At 46.9% G+C, this 23,035-nt stretch overlaps 1 protein-coding gene across 1 annotated transcript in view; it reads left to right on the top strand.

The window, feature by feature from the left end:
* P3H2 (prolyl 3-hydroxylase 2) overlaps positions 1–23,035 on the top strand; it is a 57,271-nt gene that overhangs the window by 29,347 nt on the left and 4,889 nt on the right. Inside the window, exons 2-8 of the mRNA XM_042821094.1 lie at positions 14,680–14,826; positions 15,660–15,849; positions 18,277–18,408; positions 19,286–19,428; positions 20,620–20,709; positions 20,930–20,970; positions 21,362–21,456. Of these exons, the coding sequence (XP_042677028.1) occupies positions 14,680–14,826; positions 15,660–15,849; positions 18,277–18,408; positions 19,286–19,428; positions 20,620–20,709; positions 20,930–20,970; positions 21,362–21,456 (838 nt within the window). The remainder of the gene's footprint in view (positions 1–14,679; positions 14,827–15,659; positions 15,850–18,276; positions 18,409–19,285; positions 19,429–20,619; positions 20,710–20,929; positions 20,971–21,361; positions 21,457–23,035) is intronic.

Genomic DNA, 23,035 nt, shown 5'->3' with positions numbered 1-23,035 from the left:
TCATTCCTGAGATGTTTCTGCAGTGTGCCAGCACTGGAGCTCAGCAGATCAGCTGGGTGCGATCTGCAGACCCAGAGGCTCTGACACTGCTCAGCACGGGGCTGGAGAGATGGGCAGTGTGAGCGGAGAGCCTCCAAAGGGAACTCGTGTGTTAGAGTGGCGTGACAGTGCTTGAATCCTCACTTTCCATTCACTCTTCATCATGAGGAGCATCCTGCACCCCACAAACACGGCATGAACCCCTGAGGGACACACTTGCACAGAGCAGTGCCAGGGAGAAGGGAGGAATGTTGCTGTCATTTCAAACATCTGCAGCTAGCAACCCACAGTGCTGAATGCAGAGCTGGTGATAGTTATGCCACTCTGCCCACGTATCCATTTGACTGACCAAATCACCATTTAGGTCTTGTGGGCTTTGTTCTGTGGCCCAGATTTACTTTGGATGGAAAGCCGAATGTTTCCGGCATAGTTACACCTGGGATGATTTATGCTTTGAGTCAGCCTCAGCAATGACCAAAACACATTTGTCAACAGTTCTCCATATTTATACTTTCTAAGGCTTTTTTTCTTTTCATTTTTTATAGGAAGTACACTCTTTAAGTAGTCTTTTTTAGTAGTCTAGCAGATGAAAGGTTTTCCACTGGCTTCTTGAAATGAACAGCTGTTGTTCACCGCATTGAACAAAAAGACCTTGTGACAAGAATGTCCAAAGTGATTCTTAAAGAAAAATAATATAGGAAGCAAGAAAAAGAAAACCAGAAGTTAAAGACAACATTATGGTTAGATGCATGTACCAGGGAGTGAGCCCTGGGGTGAGCCTTGTGAGTGCCATTAGCTCCAAGCTGCCCCGCTGCTTTCTGTTACTTCAGTTCCATCTTGTGCCCCACTCAGTTGCTGCCCTGGTGATCATCAGTAAGCAAATTATAGGAACTTGGTGAACTCAACAATGATTAGGTTCACTGCATATAATTAGCATTATTTTCTTTCAGAATCCCTGCACTGCTGCATCTGTGTCTTTAAGCTAGGGAAAACCCAGACCTGGTACCAGACAGTGAGAGAGGCAGTTCCTATGACTTCATTCACGTCATGTGCTGTCACTGGAGCTGTTTGCAGTGTTTTCATTACTAAAAAAAAAAATTTTTTGAGGGTTTCTGGTTTTGCAAAATTGGTTTTCAACAAACGGAAACATTTGCAGAAAGCAGGGGTGAATCAACATCTGGCAATTCCCTCAGCCACCAGATTTTTTTCTTTTTTTCTTTGTGGATAATTGCAAAAAATTTTAAGTGAAGTATCTGTGCAGATAGAACCCTCACTGTCTGGGCGTGATTGATTAGGGATGCTCACACTTTTCCTAATTCTCTTACTTAATCCTGGCACCATCTGCCTTTTCAGTCCTGGCTATTTCCACTGGAGATGGAGCAATTCTCTGCTAAGCGCAGGAGTCACCCACCCATGTTGGATGGATGGACAGACAGACTAGGGGGGAGTAGGCAGCCGCCCCTTCCTGGCCACAGCTCTGGGCAGCAGAACAGTAGTGAACCTCACCCTATTTGACTTCTGTGTAGATCTGTGTCTCTATAAACAGCCTTTTATGGTATTTGCCTTTCAAAGAGAAACCCGGGTGGGGATGGGAACAGTGACAAAGAGCCACTTACAAGGATTGAGGGAGCTCTTGCAGGAGACCAGTGCGTAATTTTAGATGAACAGAAAAATCTTGCAATGTCTTAAGTCCTGAAATGTCATCTGAGGTATTTAAATGCTGTCATTCAGCCTCCCAGCTACCAGAGTCAGGAGGTTGGCGCTGCTGTTGGATGGTGAAACTGAACCATAGAGAAGCTTAGAGACTTCTTGAAGGATTCCCAGCGAGTCATAAGCTGAGCCAGGAATTAAAAGCAGAAATCCAGGCTGCCCGGCCCCAGTGCTGTGTTCAAACAGTGACTTCTTACAGGATGCTGACTGCAACTGTGTCCTCAGCTGGTCAGGCAGAGAGCTGTCCCACAGCCTCCTTCTCCTGTGTGGGGCAGGCGGAACGGAGTAAGCAGTGATGGAATAAATGCCTGCTTCATTCCTGCAGGGCATGCACACATCCTTCAGGATGTTGTGGCAATGAGAGCTGGGAAATTAAGAGGCCAGCACTGGTTGGGGAGCCAGTGGGGATAATCAAAGTGTCAAAGGCTTTAATGATGACTATACAGATGACATCTGTATAGTCATCATTGGCATAGGGAAGGAGTAGGGCAGGGGGATGCTGGGGATGCTGCTGTTCTAGGGGATCCTAGATCCCATATAAAGGTGGCGAGACGGATAGCCCGGCTGAAGTGCCTTTATACCAATGCACGCAGCCTGAGTAACAAGCAGGAGGAACTGGAAACTGTGATGCACTCGGAAAGTTATGACCTTGTCGCTATCACAGAAACATGGTGGGATGACTCCCACAATTGGGATACTGCCATCGACGGCTATAGACTCTTTAGGAGAGATAGGCGAGGTAGGAGGGGTGGGGGAGTTGCTCTCTATGTCAGGGATTGGATAAACTGTGAGGAGCTCCCTATGAGAAACAGTCAGGAACAGGTTGAGAGCCTGTGGGTTAGGATTAGAGATGGGACTAATATAGGTCAGCTGGTGTTAGGGGTATACTACAGACCACCTGATCAAGGGGAGGCTGTTGACGAGGCTTTCTTGCTCCAGATGCGTGAGATGTCTGGCTCACGGGCTCTTGTCCTGGTGGGGGACTTCAACCATCCGGACATCTGCTGGAAAAACCACACGGCGAGCTGCAAGAGCTCCAGAAGGCTCTTGGAATCCATTGACGACAGCTTTCTGGTTCAGGTATTGGACAGACCGACCAGAGGTGAAGCGTTGCTAGACCTGCTGCTCACCAACGCTGAGGAGATCATCAAAGGCGTCAAGGTCGGAGGCTGCCTGGGCTCCAGCGACCACGCCCTGGTTGAGTTTGTGATCTCAAGCGATGTGGGCCTGGCAAAGAGCAGGATCAGGACACTAAACTTTAGAAAAGCAAACTTCAAACTACTCAATGGATTGCTGGCCAAGATCCCCTGGCGCGCTGCCCTCAAAGACAAGGATGTTGAGGAGAGCTGGCGGCTCTTCAAAGATGCCCTCCTGGAAGCACAAGAGGTCTCCATTCCTCTGAATAAGAAAGTGGGCAGGCGAGGTAGGAAACCGGCATGGCTCAGCAAGGACCTGCTGAGAGAACTGAGGGCGAAGAAAGGGGTGTACAAGCTCTGGAAACAAGGCTGTGTCACCTGGGAAGAATACAGGAATGCCGTCCGGACTTGCAGACGTGGGATCAGGGAAGCCAAGGCGCAGGCAGAACTGAACTTGGCAAGGGACGTGAAAAACAATAAGAAAACCTTCTACAGGTACATTGGCCAGAAGAGACAGGCCAAAACGGGCGTACCTACTTTGGTAAATTTAAAAGGAGAACTGGCTTCAACAGATGAAGAGAAAGCTGAGGTGCTGAATGAGTTCTTCACTTCGGTCTTCACTGGTGGCCAGGATTCTAGTCTTTTTCACGTCCCTGAACCCTGCATCCCCAAACCTCTATGTGGGGACCAAGGAGGTAAATCCCTCCCCACTGTAAGGGCAGAGCAAGTCCGAGAGTGCCTCCTTAGACTGAATGAATTCAAGTCTATGGGGCCGGATGGCGTGCATCCCAGGGTCCTGAAGGAGCTGGCTGAGGTGGTTGCCGAGCCGCTCTCCATCATATTTGAGAAGTCGTGGCTGTCAGGTGAGGTCCCGGATGATTGGAGGAAGGGTCACGTCACTCCCATATACAAGAAGGGGAGCAGGGAGGACCCGGGGAACTACAGGCCGGTGAGTCTCACCTCCGTGCCTGGGAAGATCATGGAACGGATCCTCCTGGACAACATGCTCGATCACATAAAGAATGAGCATGTGATCCGAGACAGCCAGCACGGCTTCACCAAAGGAAGGTCATGCCTAACTAATCTTGTAGCCTTCTATGATGGAGTGACGGCATTGGTGGACGAAGGGAAGGCGACCGATGTCATTTACCTGGACCTGAGCAAGGCCTTTGACATGGTCCCCCACCACATCCTCATCTCCAAATTGGAGGGAAGTGGATTTGATGGGTGGACGACCCGATGGGTAAGAAACTGGTTGAAAGGCCGCAGACAGAGGGTGGTGGTCAATGGCTCTATGTCCAGGTGGAGGCCGGTAACAAGTGGTGTCCCCCAAGGGTCTGTCTTGGGACCGGTGCTCTTTAACATCTTTATTAATGACATCGATGAGGGAATTGAGTGCACCCTCAGCAAGTTTGCTGACGACACCAAGCTGAGTGGTGCGGTTGATACGGTGGAAGGAAGGGATGCCATTCAGAGGGACCTCGACAGGCTGGAGGGCTGGGCTCGGGTGAACCTAATGAGGTTCAACACGGCAAAGTGCAAGGTTTTGCATTTGGGCCGGAAGAACCCCAGGCACCCGTACAGGCTGGGAGGAGTGGTCCTTGAGAGCAGCTCGGCAGAGAAGGACCTGGGGGTCCTGATGGACGAGAGACTGAACATGAGCCAGCAGTGCGCTCTGGCAGCTCGAAAGGCAAATGGGATCCTGGGCTCCATCAGGAGAGGGGTGGTCAGCAGGGACAGGGAGGTGATCGTCCCTCTCTACTCGGCTCTTGTGAGGCCCCATCTGGAGTACTGTGTCCAGGTGTGGAGCCCTCAGTACAAGAAAGACATTGAGATTTTGGAAAGGGTCCAGAGGAGGGCGACTAAGATGATCAGGGGGCTGGAGCACCTCCCCTATGAGGACAGGCTGAGGGAGTTGGGCTTGTTCAGCCTGGAGAAGAGAAGGCTGCGGGGTGACCTCATTGCAGCCTATCAATACCTGAAGGGAACCTACACCCACGAGGGGAGTAAACTCTTCAAAAGGGCTGACAACAGCAGGACTAGGGGAAATGGATCGAAGTTGAAGGAGGGAAGATTTAGGTTGGATGTTAGGGGGAAGTTCTATACAAGGAGAGTGGTTAGGCCCTGGAACGGGCTGCCCAGGGAGGTTGTGGATGCCCCGTCCTTGGATGTGTTTAAGGCCAGGTTGGACGGGGTCCTGGGCAACCTGATCTGAATGTGTGTGTTTGGTGGCCCTGCTAGGCAGGGGGGTTGGAACTACATGATCCTTGAGGTCCCTTCCAACCCGGGTGATTCTGTGATTCTGTGATTCTGTGACATCAGTGGCTCTTCCCTTGTCCATTGATGCAGTTAAACCACGGTAGAATAGAGTTGGTCAAGCAGGACTTTTTTCCTTGGTGAAATCATGACTTGGTGACACCATGGTTGTCTGGATTGTGGCTGGTATCCAGCCTGGCTGCATCTATATCTGCCCCTGATGGAAGAATCAGTGCAAAGTGTCTATCCACTCAGCAGCAGATGTCAGGGCATTCTATCTGTTGTTTGTTCTGTCAGTGCAGTGTGGGCTTCGAAGGGGCTCAGCAGCCTCTCTGAGCTCCAAGCCCACCGCAGAGACCTGCAGATGCTGTCTGATGGGCTGAGGTGGGCAGGCCCATGCTACATAGCACTGCAGGGGCTGTGAACAATGCCAGGGGTCTGCCCTGCTCTGTGTGCAGCTTCAGGAAGAGTTTTCCTGCTGCTGGATTGCAGATTTGCTTAAAAATTGGCCTCAAGTAGAGGCACTTGGGAGGGCCACAGCCCCGCTCCCCTGGGCATGTTGGCTGAGGGCTGCTCTTAGCAGGGCAGGCAGCAGCTCACACAGTGAAACCTATGCAGCAGCAGATCTTATGAGTCCATTACTGTGCAATTGTAGGGCTTTTTGTACGCTAATTAACCAGCAGTTTGATTTGAAGGCGATATGTCGTGTTCCATTACAAACAGGCAATTGTAACTCAACATCCTGGCCCTGTGGCTCAACAAGAGGCATGAAAGTGCTGCTCTGTGTGCAGGTCACTTGGCAAAGGCTCTCTCATCCCCCTCTTGGATTAAATGTCATGATGGAAAGATGGAGCCTAGAGGGCTGGTTTCATTCCTTCCTGGAATGAATCTGGAGATCAGAGCCGGCAACCCTGTGATCTGGTTGTGATTTGAGGGAGACGTTGGACTCCTTACCTACAAGCTGGGGAAAGTGATACCCCTTCAGGGGCCCTCCAGGTTCAGCTAGGATTAATAAAGGAGGGAGGGAGATGAAGTAGCTGTGACATTTTTTTTTATTATTAATGATGTAGAGCAAAGCCAGGACATCTCTGTGAATTATCACTCTGGTTTGCCTATGGATTTGGCTGCATTTTTCCCATCCTCTACCCTCTGCTAATCAGAGCAAAGTTTGACTTTGCAGAGGAGGGCTCAGAAAGCACCATTTCTCATTGTCTGAACAAAAACCTGAGCATTTCCTGGAGTAATTAGGTCCAGGCTCTCAGGAAATGAAGCCCGTCTAGTTGATAAGTGTTTAGCAATGATTACCAAGCTATGGCTGGGGAAAGCAAGTGAAGTGTTTTCATTTCAGAAACGGCAAATCCAGCTGAGACTTGTGGTGTGTGTCATGTATGGAGGCAGTTGTCCAAATGGTATGTGGCCCTGCTGGCTGCAGCATGAGCCAGATTTACCCTGGAACAGCTCCACAAGAGATGACAGCAGGGTTGCACCATGAAGCTGAGCTGTCTGTGCCCCTGGGTGAGGATGGGGATGTCATTCTGGAGGCTGGTGTTGTTCTCCTCAAAGCCAGAATTTCTCAAATTAGTATTAGTGGTCAGCAGAGCTTGCAGAGCTGGAATAAGGTAAGAGTAACATTTGGAAGAATGGGATAAGGTTGTCTCCAAGTGAAATACCTGCTTCTTCAGCAATGTTGGGTAAGTTGATAGAGAAAGCACAGAAATATGGCTTTATCAGTATGGTTTTGTGCCTAAGTCAACCTCAGCTGCAACAGCCCCACATCTTCTGAAAACTCTAATGTAGCCTAGCAGCAAGTCTTGCTCAGCCGTACATCTGCTCTGCTGGAAATAATATACTGATGTCTTAAAATCTCCCAAATCTCTTCTTTATTGCAATTTATATAAATGTCTTCCAGAAAGGATTACGCAGCTCAGTGGAGGATAGGTCCAAGGGTGGCTTTAAGCACAGTGGTATAAAGGCAACTCCCAGTTCAGGAAACCTATGAGCTGCTGTTTGCAGTGATGATGCTCTGTGTGAAGGTCCCCATGGACTTGCTCCATCCTGGTGCACTGGTCTCTCCTGGGAGCTTTTAGACTGATCCAGCTTGGCAGCCCATACAGGCAGTGCACTTTGCAAGACCTTTCTCCTATTTTCCAAAACAACCAAGGTTATACTGCAGAACTGTGGATATATTTTCATTTCCCTCTTTATACCTTTTCCCTTTCTCAACAAGCTTTGCTTCCTGCTAAATGCAGTGGAATGCTGGCCCAGTGACTGCTGTGTCTGTCAGATCAGCATAGAAGTTTCTTTGCAAAAAATGAGTTTTTTTAAAGTCTTTACAAGATGTTCATTTAATTGGAGTGATGATGTGATGTTTTGCTTAATGAGGCCTGCAGTGCTGTATTGTCCAGCACCATCATGATGGTTTCCAAGCATTCAACAATTGGGATTCATAATCCATTGGTTAATAATCCAATCCTGGAGAAGATACTCCAGAAATGTTGTGTCAGGGGAAAAGATGGTCATCAAAAACATTTCCTTAAAGACTTACAAGGCTTTGGGATGTGGTGGAGATATGTATGTATGCTATGAGTCTGTTTTCTCTTTGGGATTTAGTTTGTTTCCTTTTTCCTGTGCTGTCTTGCAGTTGCTTGGTGCAGAAGGAGATAAGAAGCTCTTTCTGGGATATGGCCCAGTGCTGTTTGCAGCCCACCCCCAGGGTTACGCATCCTGCTTTTTAAACGAATACTCTGGTACTTGTTTGTTTAATAAAATAATCTGACCTCAGTCACTTTTGGGAGTGGTTGGTGCCTTCTGTGAGAAATAGCCTTTCTATTGCAAAAGAGAAAAGCAGGGAGAGGCAGACTTCAGGCTCAGCACAGGGTTTCAATAAGCTGTTTGACAGAACTCCTGGGCTGCAAGAATGGGCATCATTTTGTCCACCATATCAGCCTGGCTTTCTGACTCTGGGATGGTCGTGAGTAATCCTTGCATGCTCATGTAGAGGCAGGCATTTTCTAGGGGCAAACAGGGCTGCTTGGAGGATCTTGTGTAACAGCAGACAAGTAGATTCATTTTCAAGGAAAGCTTTGGCCTCTGATGGGCATTCAGCAGCTCATCACATCCAAGGCTTTTAGAAGGTGCTGAGCCATTGCTAAAGCCTAGAAAGGGAGGAAATTTCTGCTTTAAGAATTCTTTTTGTCTCAGATTTTTGTGTTGTGTTTTTCTGAAGTGCTTTCGTTTTTATTTCTATGGAGATATCAGTGGGGAAGCAGCTTTGTCAGGAGTGCTGCAGTGCTTGATGTTATCAAGCAGTTGCAGTGTCCCAGGGTGCTGTCAGGGCAGCAGGATGCAAGAGGAAATCCACATCTGAACTGGAAGGCTGCTGCTCTGTGGGCCTCAAGGAAGGAAGATAGAGAAAAACAGGAAAACAAAAAATCTGGAGACAGCCCCTGGGCATTCTGGTCATTTTGAATCTGATCTCTGAGTTGCATTGCTGCATGCTTGCATACATAGCAGGGAAGTGCTGTTGGTGCTACACAGGCAGAAGTAGCTGCTGTTGTGCTTTCTTAGCACATGGATGGCATCAGCCTGTCAGGCACAGCCACCACCTGTGTAGCATTTATTCATCACTTCAGTCCCAGGAGCATAACCCCCATCCTCTTGTTGGGAGGAGGTTGCATACTGCTGGTGTTGTAATGACTTCCTTTCCTGATGGGACCTGCTGCAGTGTGTTCTCGCCTTTGCCTTCACTGTTATAAACACTGCAAGTTTGTTTCCATGCAGATGTGGATCCCTGTGTTGTGGATGACACTTGTATTTGATCCTAGGTTCTGTGAGGCTGCCTGCGAAAGCACCGTCCTGATCCTGTTCCAAGTGCCTCCTGTCCCATCCCTGTGTCATCGCATCTGTTCAGTTCTCTCCTCACAGATGAGCTGGCTTTGTTTCTGGTCCACATCAAACTCTTTTGGGTTGCTAAGGCTGGAAGACTTTGTGGAAAGGAAAAAGAATGGGATGTTGTTTTAAAGGTTGTGCCCAACCTTGAAAACTCTGTTGTAGAGATTTTGATTTTTTTCTTCTTTTTGCCAGGAGAGTCCACACTGTATTGTAGGAATTTTTCCTCATTAAGAATGCTATTTCTTACACAGCATAGCCATCATCAGAGTGTGTTAAATGCAGCCAAGTGTTTATATAGGACAGAATTTGCCTGGAAGTGTTTTTCACAGTGGGTCAGGCCAAAGTTCAGTAAACACAAGCACGTCTCCCACTGCTTGCTGCATGGATGAGTTCTGCAGTGCATCAGTGTGTTTGGGATTTATGTGGGAAGGGACTTTCCTGCTGGGAAATGGCTTAGCAAGAAGTCACTTGCCATGAGTAATGACCTGCTGCACATGAGGTGTTGGTTGTACCATGGGTGCATTTAAGCATATAATGCAGCAGCACAAACATGCTGAAATCTTTGTTATTAGTGTCTGGGAAGAGTTTCTAAAAGTGTGCTGGAGAGGAAGGGAGGGATGACCGCTCTTCCAAAGAGTGGTGATGCACTGGCACAGGCTGCTCAGGGAGGTGGTGGAGTCACCCTCTCTAGGCATTAAGAGCTGTAGAGATGTGGCACTGAGGGATGTGGTCAGTGGGCATGGTGGGATGAGTTGGTTGTTGGACTGGATGATTTTTGTGGTCTTTTATAACCTTACTAATTCTATGATTCTGCAGTGTGTTGGAAAGAAGGGACCAAGGTGCTTTCTGGCTCTGAGCTTCAAAATGAGTTTGTCTTACTATAACTTAAGAGCACTCTAGTGCTAATCTTAACCAAGATCTCTGGCAGAGAAGAGTTCTTGTGTTTCACAGTGCACTCCTGGCACTTGGCGGATGCGGTTTGCCCACTCTGCACATCCACGTGAAGACTTACATAAAACAGCACCAGTGTGGCTCAAGTAGGAGGTCTGTTAGAATGTCTGCTTTCTTTCTTGGTTAATTGAAAGAAAAAATTGTTCCATGAAGCCTGTTGGTTTGCTCAGCTCAGTTTTAAGTTTCCAAGTATCTGCCACTTGCTTTAGATTAATCCAGTCAGCTCTTTTGACCATGCACTACCAATCCACATGTTTGTGTGCTGAAAAACTGTCTGCTGGAATAACAAAGAAACCCAAACACTTCCTAGGTTTCCTTTCTCGTGAGACGTTCCCCCTGTGCCAGTTCTCCAGACGGGGTCTGCGGGCAGCTCAGGCACCTTTCTGCCAGCATACACGTCCATCAGCAGACGGAAAATTTCCTGATCAGCTCCTCCTCCTCCATTTGCAGTAATAAAACAGTTGAGACGAGGTCACACGTTATTTATAGCCATCTCATGCTACTTGCTTCTACTCGCCCAGGCAGTAATCTTTGCACAGACACAGCAAGATTAATCCTTCACGACACCAAACCCTTTATTCCCCTTGTTATCTGTGCTTACCCGCTCCTGAAAGCAGAGCCCTGTGTGCTAAGCCTTTGATAAAACACAGCAGCAGTGGAACTGTGGAAAAGTTTTTTTAAAGAAACAACATCAGGGGCTGGCCGGAAGGTTTGAGACCTTTCAGGGTCAGGTGAGTGGTTTGAGATTTGTTCTCTGCAGTTCCACACCAAACTCACTCACAGAGCTGTTCCCTGAGGTGTTATACAGAAACTGCAGGGTTTTGGGGGATCTGCCCCATTTCCAAGTGTGTAAAGCTTCTTTTACTCCCAGGAAAGAAGTTTAAATTCCAAGTGTCTTGCATGCTGAAGATACCTGGAACAGGTTGAGTTATGACTGTGGTCTTTTAAAAACCATCTGGATGTGATGCTCAGGGATATGATACAGAGGTGGTTTGTTAGAGTTAGGGTAGTATGGTTAAGGTTGAGTTGGCCTTGATGATCTTGAAGGTCTTCTCCAACCTGAGCAATTCTGTGATTCTGTGATTGCAATTGTAGCTGTAGATGTCCTTGTTTGTTGCAGGGGACTTGGACCAGTGACCTTTAATGGTCCCTTCCAACTCAAACAATTCTGTGATTCTAATTGCCATTGTCTGATAACAGGTTCAGTGGCGTGGGAATTCATTGTCAAAAGTTGAGTTCTTGGTTATATCATGTACCATCACCCTTCTCTCAACTAGGCAGAATCAACTGTGCAGTAGCATTGAGGTACAGCTGAGACACAGATTGTGCTGCCTGGTACATCCAGGCCAGTGATGTCTCTCATAGGAATGGAATAAGCATCTGCAGTTTGCTCAGTTTCTTTGATCTTAAGTTTTGTTTCTTAAAATCATCTTCAATTTTTCCATGGGAAAAAAAAAATGTTTTTCAGTATCAAAACCCAGAAACACTTAAAAATTATGTTTTCCCCTTCTTGGCTCTGTCTGTTGTCATGGCAAAGTCAACATGGACAGGGTGCTCCAGGTCTGCCTCGTTGCTGATGTTCTGACCTGGTGCGTCTCCTTTGGCTGACGTACCCAGGGCTTGGTGCGAAGTTGCAGCAGCATTCCAGAGATCTCAACCCAATAATGTGAACAAGGAGATCTTAGAGCACATACCAAGGTTGTGCTTCCACTGTTGTCATTTTTTCCTTGCTGATTTTCCTTCAGCCTTGGTTAGTATGCTATGTTTTACATTTACATTATGTCCATAGAGCCCTACAAAGATCAAAATCTGCTTGTGTAACGTGCTTTTCTTACAGTCCCTGGGTTACTTGGCATCTAAATAAACAATATGATTCCCCTGTAGGATAAATACTTTTTTTTTTTTTTTTTTTTTTTAATATTGTTACTCATTTAAAACAATGGAAAATCAGGCGCAAGGAAAACAAAGTGATTTTTCCAGTGACTGCACAATGAGATTGCGACAGGGCCAGGAACTGAGTCCAGGTGCCCTGAGTCCCAGCCCAGGCCTTTAAACACCAAAATATCCTTCAGTGCCTAGTGAATTTGGCAAAGGCTTCCCCAAAGTGTTTCATAATTAATGTCAGTGCAACTCTCTGAACGTGTCTTACTTACCAGTTAGGAATTTGCTTTTATATACAGACATCCACTTAGTAACTCCCCCAACCTTAGCAGCTGTTGGCTTCTTTGTGTTGCTTGAGTCTTTCTAAGGCAAGTGTGGGACATGATAAATTGAGAAGTGTTGAGTTGGAATGCTCTGCTTTGAGTCCGCTTAGCAAAATCAAAAGGTCATCTCTGCTGTGAGGAGTCAGTGGGACGAGGCATGGGGTGAGCCTTGTTTTGAGGGAAAGGGAGTCCTGTTGTGTCTAGAAATCAGACTTTGCCTATCTCATGGGGATGAGTTTTATCCAGGAAAAGCTAAGCCCGTCCTAGGATCTGTGACAATTTTCAGCAGCTTTCTGGAAAGGATGGTCTATCCCACGACCAGCTGACACCACTTGCCTCTCATGGGAGCCCCCCCTTGCTGAGTGTCTGCTTTCTTTTAAGTCTGCGTGTGCAGGATGCTGCCAGAACAGAAGAGACATCTGTGGTGTGGAAGGATGTAATTTCTCTGAGCAACCTCTGGATCAGGTCAGAAGCTCTGTCCAACAAACCTGTTGCTGTGTTACAGCCTCTCTGATTGCAGGCTGCAGTGGTGCTTCTGCATACACTCAGCATGACCTGAAAATTCCCACTGTGAGATGCTCTGATCAGTACTTTATACGTACCAGACACTATCCAGCTGAGATGTGCTTTTTTCCAGGATGGGATTATGTTGAAATGAGTTTTTAGAGGATGGGATATACATTTCTGAATAAGAATTTCTCTCTCTCTTTCTTTTTTTAATTTGTTTTTTTTATTTTTACATGGAAAGGGTTGGGGTTTTTTGTGTGCTGTCTCTGCTCAGACATTCTTACAGTGATTTTGCCCTTTTGCTGAGAAGTCAAGGCCTTATTCTCCGGAGTGGATCCTGGGGAAACACTCTTAGGCAGAGTCAGTTCTGGAACTAAATGCGGGTGCTTTGCAGCCTGCAATTAAAAGAAACCCCAGAGTCAGAATCTGCATTAAAAGGAGTTTCTTAGCATTGGGAAGTCAGAGAATCAAGAGCTTGAGAGAGATCTGGTGCCAAGTCTCTGAATTTGGTTCTCATCTTTGCTCCAGTTTCTGGTTCAACACTGGGAAAATGACTTAAGGTATCTGTGAGACAGAAGAAACAGAATTGCCAGTGGGAAATGCCAAGGGATGAACTGTTACAGATCCTCTCCTGGCAGTAAAAGCTTCTCTGTACCCACTGTCAGCACAGAGCTAATCCTGGAAATCTTCTAAAGTTTGCACAAGGCAAATTTTCTGCATTTCTATGGGCTGTGCAGCACAGCGGTGCTTTGGTGTTCAAAGAGCAGCTCGGGGTGGGTGGGAGCCAGGATCTCAGCTCTTTGTCAGAGGTATTCGTGCGTGCATCCTCAGCCAGCCCTGCCCTGGCCTTGCTGGGAATTTGGACTGTGCTTGAGCAGCAAAACAGCAGAGCAGGTGCACTGGTTGTTCCTCCCATAGGTCTTCATGTGGCTGTGAGTCCCTGGGCTGTCCCCTGTGAAAGCCGTGGGCTTACGAAGGAACATAAACTGCTCTTCAAGGCAGATGTTGCTGCTAATATTTGTCCCAATATCTCCAAGTCCCAGGGAGTAATGACTGTGACAGTGGTTGCTCGTTCGATATCAGAGAGCTAATTTCACAACCTCTGGTGGATTTGGTGATCCCAAGACTTCCTACTTTATATTTTAATGCACCTGATGGAGCTGTGGGTATCCCTGTTCAGTGCAGGGAGTTGGACCAGATGGCCTTTAAGTCCCTTCCAAATCAAACAATCCTACAATTCTGTGACTTCATTAGATTTGCTGAGTGATTTGACGTGTACTTGCTGCTTCCAGAGGGACTCCCCCTGCCCAGCTGAACTGAAGCCACGGCTTTGCCATTTTGGATGTCAGTTGGACACGTGCATGCCTCAAGCAGGATGGGCTTGAGGGAACCTCCTCAGCATGCAGATGTTCTCTGCCCCTGTCTCTGCACCTTGCTGTTGGGCAGAGGCATTGCTTTCCTTCCGGAGCAAGTGTCTCAGCTGTGCGAGTGACATCTGTCGTGATGGGTCATGCAGATGTCCACCTGAACATCTGGCCTGCTCCCTGCGCTCCTACAGCTGTGGATGTGTGGAGGACTGTGTCTGTATTTGTTTAGGAGGTTTTCTCTGTCATGACGCTAATGTCTGGTCTCATTCATGAACTTAAAAACCCCAAATAACTCTATGCATCAAGGTAAACTCCTTCTTATCTCTCTGTCGTCATCAGCAGAGTTCAGTCTTTTGCAACTGTACACATCTGAGCAAAATAAATGGTCTCAAGTCCCCGGCCATTTTCTGTAGACTCTGCATTCGGGTTTACCTTGCTTATCCCTTCACTGCCCAGCCCATTTGTTTCTAAAAGGTGTCCAGGTACATCTCTCAGCAGATAGCATCATAGAATCAAAGGATGGCTTGGGTTGGAAGGGATCTCAAAGGTCATCTAGTTCTAACTCTCATAAACAGCTGTACATCACCAACTTGAATGGTCTTTCTTACCTTGTTACAGCTGAACAAGCTGGAGGAGGCAGCAAACGCAGCTCACACCTTCTTCATGGCAAACCCTGAGCACATGGAGATACAGCAGGACATTGAGAACTACAAAACAACAGCGGGGAAAGTCAGCTTGATCGACCGGGAGGCCAAGCCGCACATGGTGAGTCTGAGCTGAAGAGGTGCCTGGGTTAAGTGTCAGTCTGGACGAAAGAGATTTGGAGGCCAAGAGAGCATCGTCTATGAATGGAGAGATTCTTGCCAAAGTCCATGCTACAATACAGCAAAACAAACTTTCCCTTTCAGAGCTCTTCTTTAAGCCAAGTCAGCTCCTGTTTTTCACAGCGCTGCCTACTGTTTTTGCGATGGCTCTGTCCCCATTTCAGTCCCTCCCTTCAGGGAGCTCTTAGGTCATTTGTGTCAATTACATACCAGAAGCTCTGAGGGGTGCCCTCTTTTGCACTAATGAGCAGATCCTGGCTCATGTATGTTTCCTACAGGCTGGGTTCTCCCAGTTGGGCAGGGCACAGTTGTGCTGGTGACAGTGCATGGTGACAGTCAAGGGACAGCTTTTTGTGCTTCTGTAAGGTGAAAGGCCAACATGAACACCAGAGCCATCTCCACCTTCTGATTTCACAAGATACTAGGAAGCTGGAGTGGCAACTTGACTGCCTTTTCCATTGGCATTCATTGTCATTGTTGGGTAAAAGGGTTATAACAGAGAAAAGAGTGCATAATCCAGCAGTGGTTCTCAGGGTGCTCTAAGCATAGAGGAGTTCAGAAGAGCATTTAGGCAGATCTACAAAATACAGGTGGTCCAAAAGTCCGCTGATGGCTTAAGTGTGGTTTGGTGCAAGTACTTACGCCTGGTAGATAACTAAGGAGACAAGTTTTGTCCTTGCCCACTTGTACTTCTTCCAAAAAGCACCCGTGGTTCAGGGGCAGGTTGCTGTGGTCTGTATCTGCCTATTGTCCTGTCTCCTGCTGGTTTCTCAGGAGGATTACAGTGCTGGGGTCAGGCACTACGACAAGGAGGAGTACGGGTTGGCCATCGCCTACTTGGAGCGTGCACTGGAAGGGTACTATGCTGAGGATGAGGATTGCCAGATCATGTGCGAGGGACCACAGAGGTTTGAGGAACATGAATACCTGGAGTATAAGGCTGGCCTCTACGAAGCTATTGCAGGTGAGATCTTTTCGCATCTTACTGGTTCTCACCCAATGGACTGTCATTGTTTTTAACTGTTGAGTTTGGGCTGTGGAGCAGAAATGCTAAGTCACAGCTTGAACTGGTGATTGAGCACCTGGTGGGAAGGTAGGACTAACCCAAGGAATCTCAGGTGCATGCAATGTACCTGAGTGCCCAGAGGGTGTGAAGCCAGGACTCACCCCTTCCCAGACCTCATTTAAGGGTTAGCAGTGGAGGTGAGGGTATCTTGCTGGAGATCCCTGCCTATCTGAGGCCTTCCAAAGGTAAGCAAATTTTCTTCCTTTGTTGTTGCATACGTGGCTGCTGTATCTGGACTTGTACCCATTTGCTGCAGTCTCGGACTTTGCCACCTCTCTATTATTGCCATAGTTTCCATCATGTTTTTACATTGCAGGCTGTTGGCTGAGTTTGCTGAAATGTCTTTTCTCCCTTGCTGCTTTTAGTGAGTAATGCTGCAGGATTAAGACCAGAAAGTGCAAATGTAGAGGATAGGGAACCAGGGCATCTCATCTCATCTCATTCTGGTCCTGAGTAGAAGAAACTGAACTGGAAGAATAATGCTTTCAGGTGTGTGGGGCATCAGCAGCATTCAGTTAAGACTGAAGTAAAGGTGCTCTAGCATGAACTGCTTTGGTTTCCCCCTGTACATAGTCTCACTGCAATTAATAACTAGACTTTACTGGTTATATTTACTCTGATTTTCAGTGCATATGAAGAGAGCAGCTGAGTTGTCTTGGCCCTGCTCCAGATGGGCAGGAAAGTTGCCAAAAAGGATCAGGACGTAGATTCCTTCCCATCCAAAGGAATGGATTTGTCATTAGTGGAGGCCCACCTAAGTATGATCTTGTCTGAAGTCTCTGGACAGAATTGAACATGGCTATGCAATCTTTGGATTTGCATGTGAGTGAGCCAGAGGGGATTAAAACTGTTTATTATCACTGGGAATAAGATTACACGTAATTAGTTGTAAGGGGTAGAAGAGCAATAAATTAAGAATTGTTTGCTGGCAGAACTCTTATTTATCTGCTCTTGGTCTTGGAGTTGTATCATACATTGGAGTTTTGCTTCTTTCATGGGAAGTATTTCACTCAGATGCAGATTGTTTTTGGTTTTGCATAGTTCTGCTTGCCTAGCGACAAGAAATCTAATGGAACCTACCAAGATGAGAAACCAGTGACATATGAACGTGCTCCCTCCACGTGTTCAGGCCAGGCTGCGTGGGGCTTTGGGCAGCCTGATGTAGTGGGAGAAGGACTTAATTGGAAGGGACCTTTTAAAAGGCCATCTAGTCCAACCTAAACCTATGGATTATTGCTGTAGAACAGGATGAGTGTTTACATCTCTCCAAAGCCCCATTCTTTTTTTCAGCTAATTTGCTGTGCCACTGCAAGGGGTGGAAACACTCACACCTCCAAACCCAGGGATAGATGCATTTCAGTGCACTGATTCCAGTATATACAGCCTGTTCCTTGGGTACCCTTACAGTGCTGACTGAAAACAGTGCTTGTCAATGATGGATTTTTCCACGTCTGGTGATGCTTAAAGAGGTTGAAATGACAACAAAATTATTTATGTCCCTTGTCTTCTTGCTCTCCTTAATGCAAACCCTGGATGTATATTGTAAATCAGACAGCTGCTCAGGCTACCTGCTTGGAGAAAATGGGGGCTGTTTCGAGTTTCCAATTGATTTCAGCACAAATTCCTCCGGCTCTTTTCTTGGCAGCTCCAAGAAGTGCTTTGGTAGCTGAGCACGTGTTTTTTTTCAAGCCTGTGTTTGTTTCTGAAAGTTTTTTTTAATAGCGTACAGAAACAGAGCGAGCAAAGTAGATTTGTACATGCACTGCAGCAAAGGCTCCAAACGGGAATCAGATGTCAGCTTTGGCTTTGGCGTCATCCAGCTGGTACAGTGCCTGAATTGTGTACTCCCACTGATCAGAAAACGTGCTGATGGCAAATGTTTACCGCGTGCTTTCGTTACCCCAGGAGATAATGTTGAGGAGCAATGAGTGCATGGATTTTGCTGCCAACGTGAGCTGATTGGTGCTGGGAAAGTGGCCGCACTGTTCTCACACTTTTCTTGCTTTGTGGTTGTCCTTGGAGTTGGCCCTTGGGGTTGAGTCCCTACCTGTCACCTACCCTTCACTTTCCTGAGCAGTGGTGGCATCTCCTGGGGCGCAAAAGAGATGCTCAGGCTCCCTCTACAGTTGGCAGAAGGAGAACAGCACTTCTCAGGGATGGGCAAAATGTGGTTGTGGCTCTCTGTTGGCTTTGGAAAGGAAGCTGAGCTTGTTCCTCTAGGTGCTCAGTTGCTGCTGGGCCAGGACTGCATGTCCTTCAGCCTGGGATGCGTGATGGCTGTCTGTACTGGTGCCAGCATCATCGTTTTCCTCTTTCTCCTGTCAGATCACTACATGCAAGTCCTGGCCTGCAAACATGACTGTGTCCGAGAACTCGCCACGCGCTCGGGCCGCATCTCACCCATCGAAAACTTCCTTCCCCTCCACTACGACTACCTCCAGTTTGCCTATTACAGAGGTAAGGCTCATCTTCCTGCTCCTTACAGCTCCTGTGTGTTGCTGGGATTTGTTCAGGTATGATTTGTTTCATGGGACATCGGGATATTTCCCCGTGATGTCCGTGCTACCGCAATACAGTGGCGTGGTCTGAAAGAATTAGGAAGCAAAGGGTAGGGGAAGCTCTGTTCAAAGTCCTTTTCCTCTCAGATCAGCTGAAATGCACTGTTACGTATTACATTAAAATACTAAAAGCATTTTAAACCACCAGTCAGGTTTTAAAAGCCCAAGCTTAAACATGATTATTCTGAAAGAGGCTGTTCTTTCGGGGGATCCTTTCATTTGGTTTTCAGTATTAAAATTTTGGGGGTATATAAATTCACAGCTTTCTGAAACCCATAAGGAATTACAAGTTGATTTACGTAGATTACTCCAAAAAGTAGTGCCTCCTATTTATTTCCATGGAAAGTACAACAAAAAGCACAGTAATGCTATTTGATAGAGCAGGTTCTCAGCTGTGGAGCACCACTATTCAACACAGTCACCACCATTGGCTGTGCTTTTTCATCAGTTTTGTGGTCCTGCCTGGTATTTTGTTGCGTTCTGTTCTAAAAAAGAAAGCCTAGGCAGAATTCTGATTATTACATATGGTGGATGCTTTCCTGAAAAGGGCAGAATGAGTGAGGGTCAACATTTAGGTTCAAATCAAATGCTTCTTCATACATCAGTGCAGTGGGGAGAGAGCTGGAGGAGTCAGTAGTGTTACACACATAGTGTGCAGCCTTTTAAAAAGCTTTATTTTCCAAAATGAGAGGTTTAATGAGTTGGTGGAGAACCCCCAGAGAGCAGCTGCACGTGGAGAAGGCTGTGCCCCTAACACCTGCTGTGTTGTCTCTCAGTTGGTGACTATGTGAAAGCCCTGGAGTGTGCCAGGACCTACCTCCTCTTCCACCCAGATGATGAAGATGTCTTGGAGAATGCAGCTTATTATGAGGGCCTCTTGGAAGGCACCCTGGATCCAGCCACTATCAAGCCCAGAAAGGTGAGGTTGAGTATCCCATACAGGGTTTAACAAAACCATCTGCTAGGAATTAGAGCAGCTTGGCAGCTTTCCCACACAGGCATCGCTTTGAAAGCAAATGTGGAGCTGCTGGGTCAGGTGGAGATATGCTGATGGTAATGATGCAAGTCCAGAGCACGAGGGAGAAACTGGAGAGCAGGATCTTCTGTAAATGGAACCGTCAGCTTGCCAAAGCCCGAGAAAGGGGGGTGAGGGCAATGTCCTTGTGCCTCAAGCAGAAGCTTTCCCTTCCCTCTGTTCTGGAGGAGATGTGGAGGAGGAATGCAGCGAGGCACTGAGCAGAGGGCAACTTCTGTTAAGAGAGTGCTGGGAAATATTTTCCCAAGGGAAGTTTGGGATGCCAGCGTTAATGCTCGAGTTGCTGCCTTGGAGTTGAGTGCTCAGCCTGTCCTGTAGGGAGCAGGATGAGGCTGGGGTCAGGCAAGCAGGCAGTGTTTTTCAGTCATCCAGAGGGATGGGCTTCAGGGCATCTTCATCCTCAGGCTCAGGGCTGCTGTTCTCAAGGTACAAAAGAGCAGTTCCTCCTGTCCCATCACAGCCGTGCAGAGGCTCGTTCCCGTTGGAGAGGTGGGCAGGAATTGGGTGTTCCATTAATGGGGAATTTAGCGAAGTGCTTGGAAAGAGAGAGGTTAAAGAAGAAAACAAGAATAATCATTGTCTCTACTCAGAGAGCAGATCCAGGGAAAAAAAGAGATGCTGAGAAAAGCATTTCAATGTTATCCTTTGGTTTGAAGTTTTCTGTGAAAATTGCTTTTACTTTGCGAAGTAGGATAAAGCCCAGTATTTTGTTTATGGGTCTTTCATTAAAAAAGAAAGCCTTGTCTGGATGATTTCCACCTTTATGATGGCCATCCAGTATCCCAGGCTGCAATGCTGCTGCCTGTGAGCAGGACAGGGAAACTGAGGCACAGCCCAGCCAAGGCCCTTGCTCCAGCAGTGTGGGCTTTCCTCCTGCTCTGGGTTCCCCTAGTCACTGTCTTGCTCAGCTATTCAGAGGTTTTCCATGGTGCTATTCATATGTATTTGGGGATGTTATGCTTCCTGAGGTTGCTCTAAGGCATGACCTAAGCATCCCCCAGGTTAGAATCATAGAGTATCCCAAGTTGGAAGAGATTCCACGTGCAACATCCTCTCTTTTCCTGTTCCTTTCAGGAAGCAAAAGCATTACTGCGTCGGCACAAGCTGGAGTCCCACCTCCTGCGGGTGGCTGCAGTTGGTCTGGGGTTCACCTACACGGAGCCGGTAAGGCCTGAGTCTGCTGCTGTGGGGCATTCAGGGTTTCACAGCCATAGGACCATCTTGGACCTCTTCCTATTGTAAAGTGAGTCCTGAGTGGGTGACTGAGGATCTGAGTCTTGGGCTGGTGTGTCCATTACTGGGAAATGGCAAAGCAAGGGAGGCAGCCAGGAGTGAAGGCTGTGTGTGGATGTCAAGTTAAGATCAGCCTTCTTTCTTCCCTCAGAACTACTGGAAGAGGTACGGTGCCCGCCAAGATGAGCACAGGTGAGCTGGCACCTCATTCAGGTCCCTGTGGAATGGCTGTGGTGGAAATAGCCATTCACAGCCACCCCATCACACTGCATGGCCATGACGGGTGTTCCCGCAGTTGGGTTCCTCAAAACAGACAGTGGAGCAGAGGGAAGTTGGTGTATAAAGCCAGCACTGCTCTTGAAGGGTTTGTTGGTAGCTCTGCTTTGCTGGTGGAAACTGTTATTCCCATTACTAAAAAAAACCCTTTGGTTTTTCATTGGGTTTCTACTTGGGACATCTGTATGAAACGTTAATTTGAGTTGTTTTTAACATAGTGGCTTGTGATACATGCAAGGAACATAACTCCTAGACCTGGAGATCTGTGACCAAAGTCACAATGTTCCTCTTCTCTCTTGCTTCTCAGTGTCCCATCAGGTATTAGCAGTGAGCCAGAGGATGGGCCCCGGCTGTCCCTAGCAAAGAAACCTGCACCAAAACCAGATCGAGAGCTGAAGGAGGGTAAGTCCAATGAAAATGTGTCAGTAAAATCAGAGGATGTTTTTGCTATTGCTACAGACTGGCAGCTGAGCATGATGGCCAATCCTACCTGAGCAGTAAGCTTTCTGTCAGGTGCTTTTAAAGGATGTTCCCTGTTGTGTGGGCTGCAGGAGGGTGCTGTCAGCCTTAGTTTTGGGGAACACTGGCTTTGCTAAATGGGCTGGATTGCACTGCATTAACAACCACTTCTGTTTGCAGACTGGCTTGTTACATCATACTTTGGCTTCCCCCAGATGACTTAGTTTTAATTCCCATCGGCAGGGTTTTCAACTGATTTCAGCATATTCTCAGCAGCCACAGAAAATACCATAACATCTTCTACTAACAGATGAGGTTTCCCTCGTAACAATTTAGAAAAACTAGATTGTGGCCAAATACCAATACGTGCTCCTCACTGCAAAACAACAGGATCTCAGGCCAGGAGGTGTTCTGTGGGCCAGCTCCACAGCAGCTGGCAGGTGAACCTCTGTGTAATCCAATGGATGGAAGAAATTCACAGCTTTCTGTGGCCCAAGTTCTCTCTTGCTGCTCAGTATCTTGTTCAGAGTCATTTCCCCTTCTTTAGCCACACATATAAAGTAGGAGGACACTGAAGAGCTGCTTAAGCCAAGCAATAAGCTTGCTTATTTATGTTTGTTGGTTTGTTTGCCTTTGCAATGAAATAATTTCACGGTGTCCTTCTCTATGCTGTGCTTTTATTCTTGCTGGTTAATTTACAGAGAAAATGAAACATTTCAAAGAAAGGAAAGGATTTTTGTCTACCCTGCTGCTTTATTTCTTTCTATTTCCCTTTTTCTCTTGGAAAGAGAAAAGGTCAGAAGAGGAAAAGAAAGGTGTGCTTTAATGTTGTGCTTCGCTTTTATACTGAATTCTTTCACCCCTCCCCTCTTCTATTGGTTCCTTTGCTTCCAAAAGCCTAAAGAATTCCACGGTATCTTTGGGGTGATATTTTTTTATTTTTTTCACAGAGCATACATGTGGATCTTTTGATCTCAACCCTGGATCCGTGGCTCTCTTTCCAAAACAAACCTATTGCAACTTTATCCTTAGGAAACGTAAAAGCCCACTAAGTCATAATGCACCACGGATCCTGGAGCGTGCTCTGGCTTCTTGAAAAGCAGCCCAGCTTTTATTAAATAATAAATTTAAATAATCCCTATCCATCCCTCCTGTTTTAAATGAACAGTGAGAAAGTGGTTGCCAAGGGCTGATCCATGGGTTAATGTGTTGTGTGCTCTGAACCAGGGCAGAGCAGAATGGAGTGTGACTGGAGAAGGGTAGAGGAGCTCTGGTGTTGGTTCTGTGGCTTGTTTGGTTCAGGGCAGTCAGGATTAGGAAATGTTATCATAAAATATTATCATAATCATGTTGTGAGTAAAACTAAAGGGTTAAGTGACATGACACTGAACAGTACAAGCTAATTATAATATTGGGAAATGAAGAGAGATCTCTATATAAAAGCCAGGACACCTGGTTCCCATTTCCAAGGCAGATTATTATTATTATTATTATTATTATTATTATTATTATTATTATTATT

The sequence above is a fragment of the Centrocercus urophasianus genome, unplaced genomic scaffold (assembly GCF_019232065.1).
Source record: "Centrocercus urophasianus isolate 14NV4802_14NV808 unplaced genomic scaffold, USGS_Curo_1.0 seq_19, whole genome shotgun sequence".
NCBI classification, from domain to species: Eukaryota; Metazoa; Chordata; class Aves; order Galliformes; family Phasianidae; genus Centrocercus; species Centrocercus urophasianus.
The sequence above is the reverse complement of the archived record's forward strand: the minus strand, read 5'-3'. Positions and strand labels throughout refer to the sequence as shown.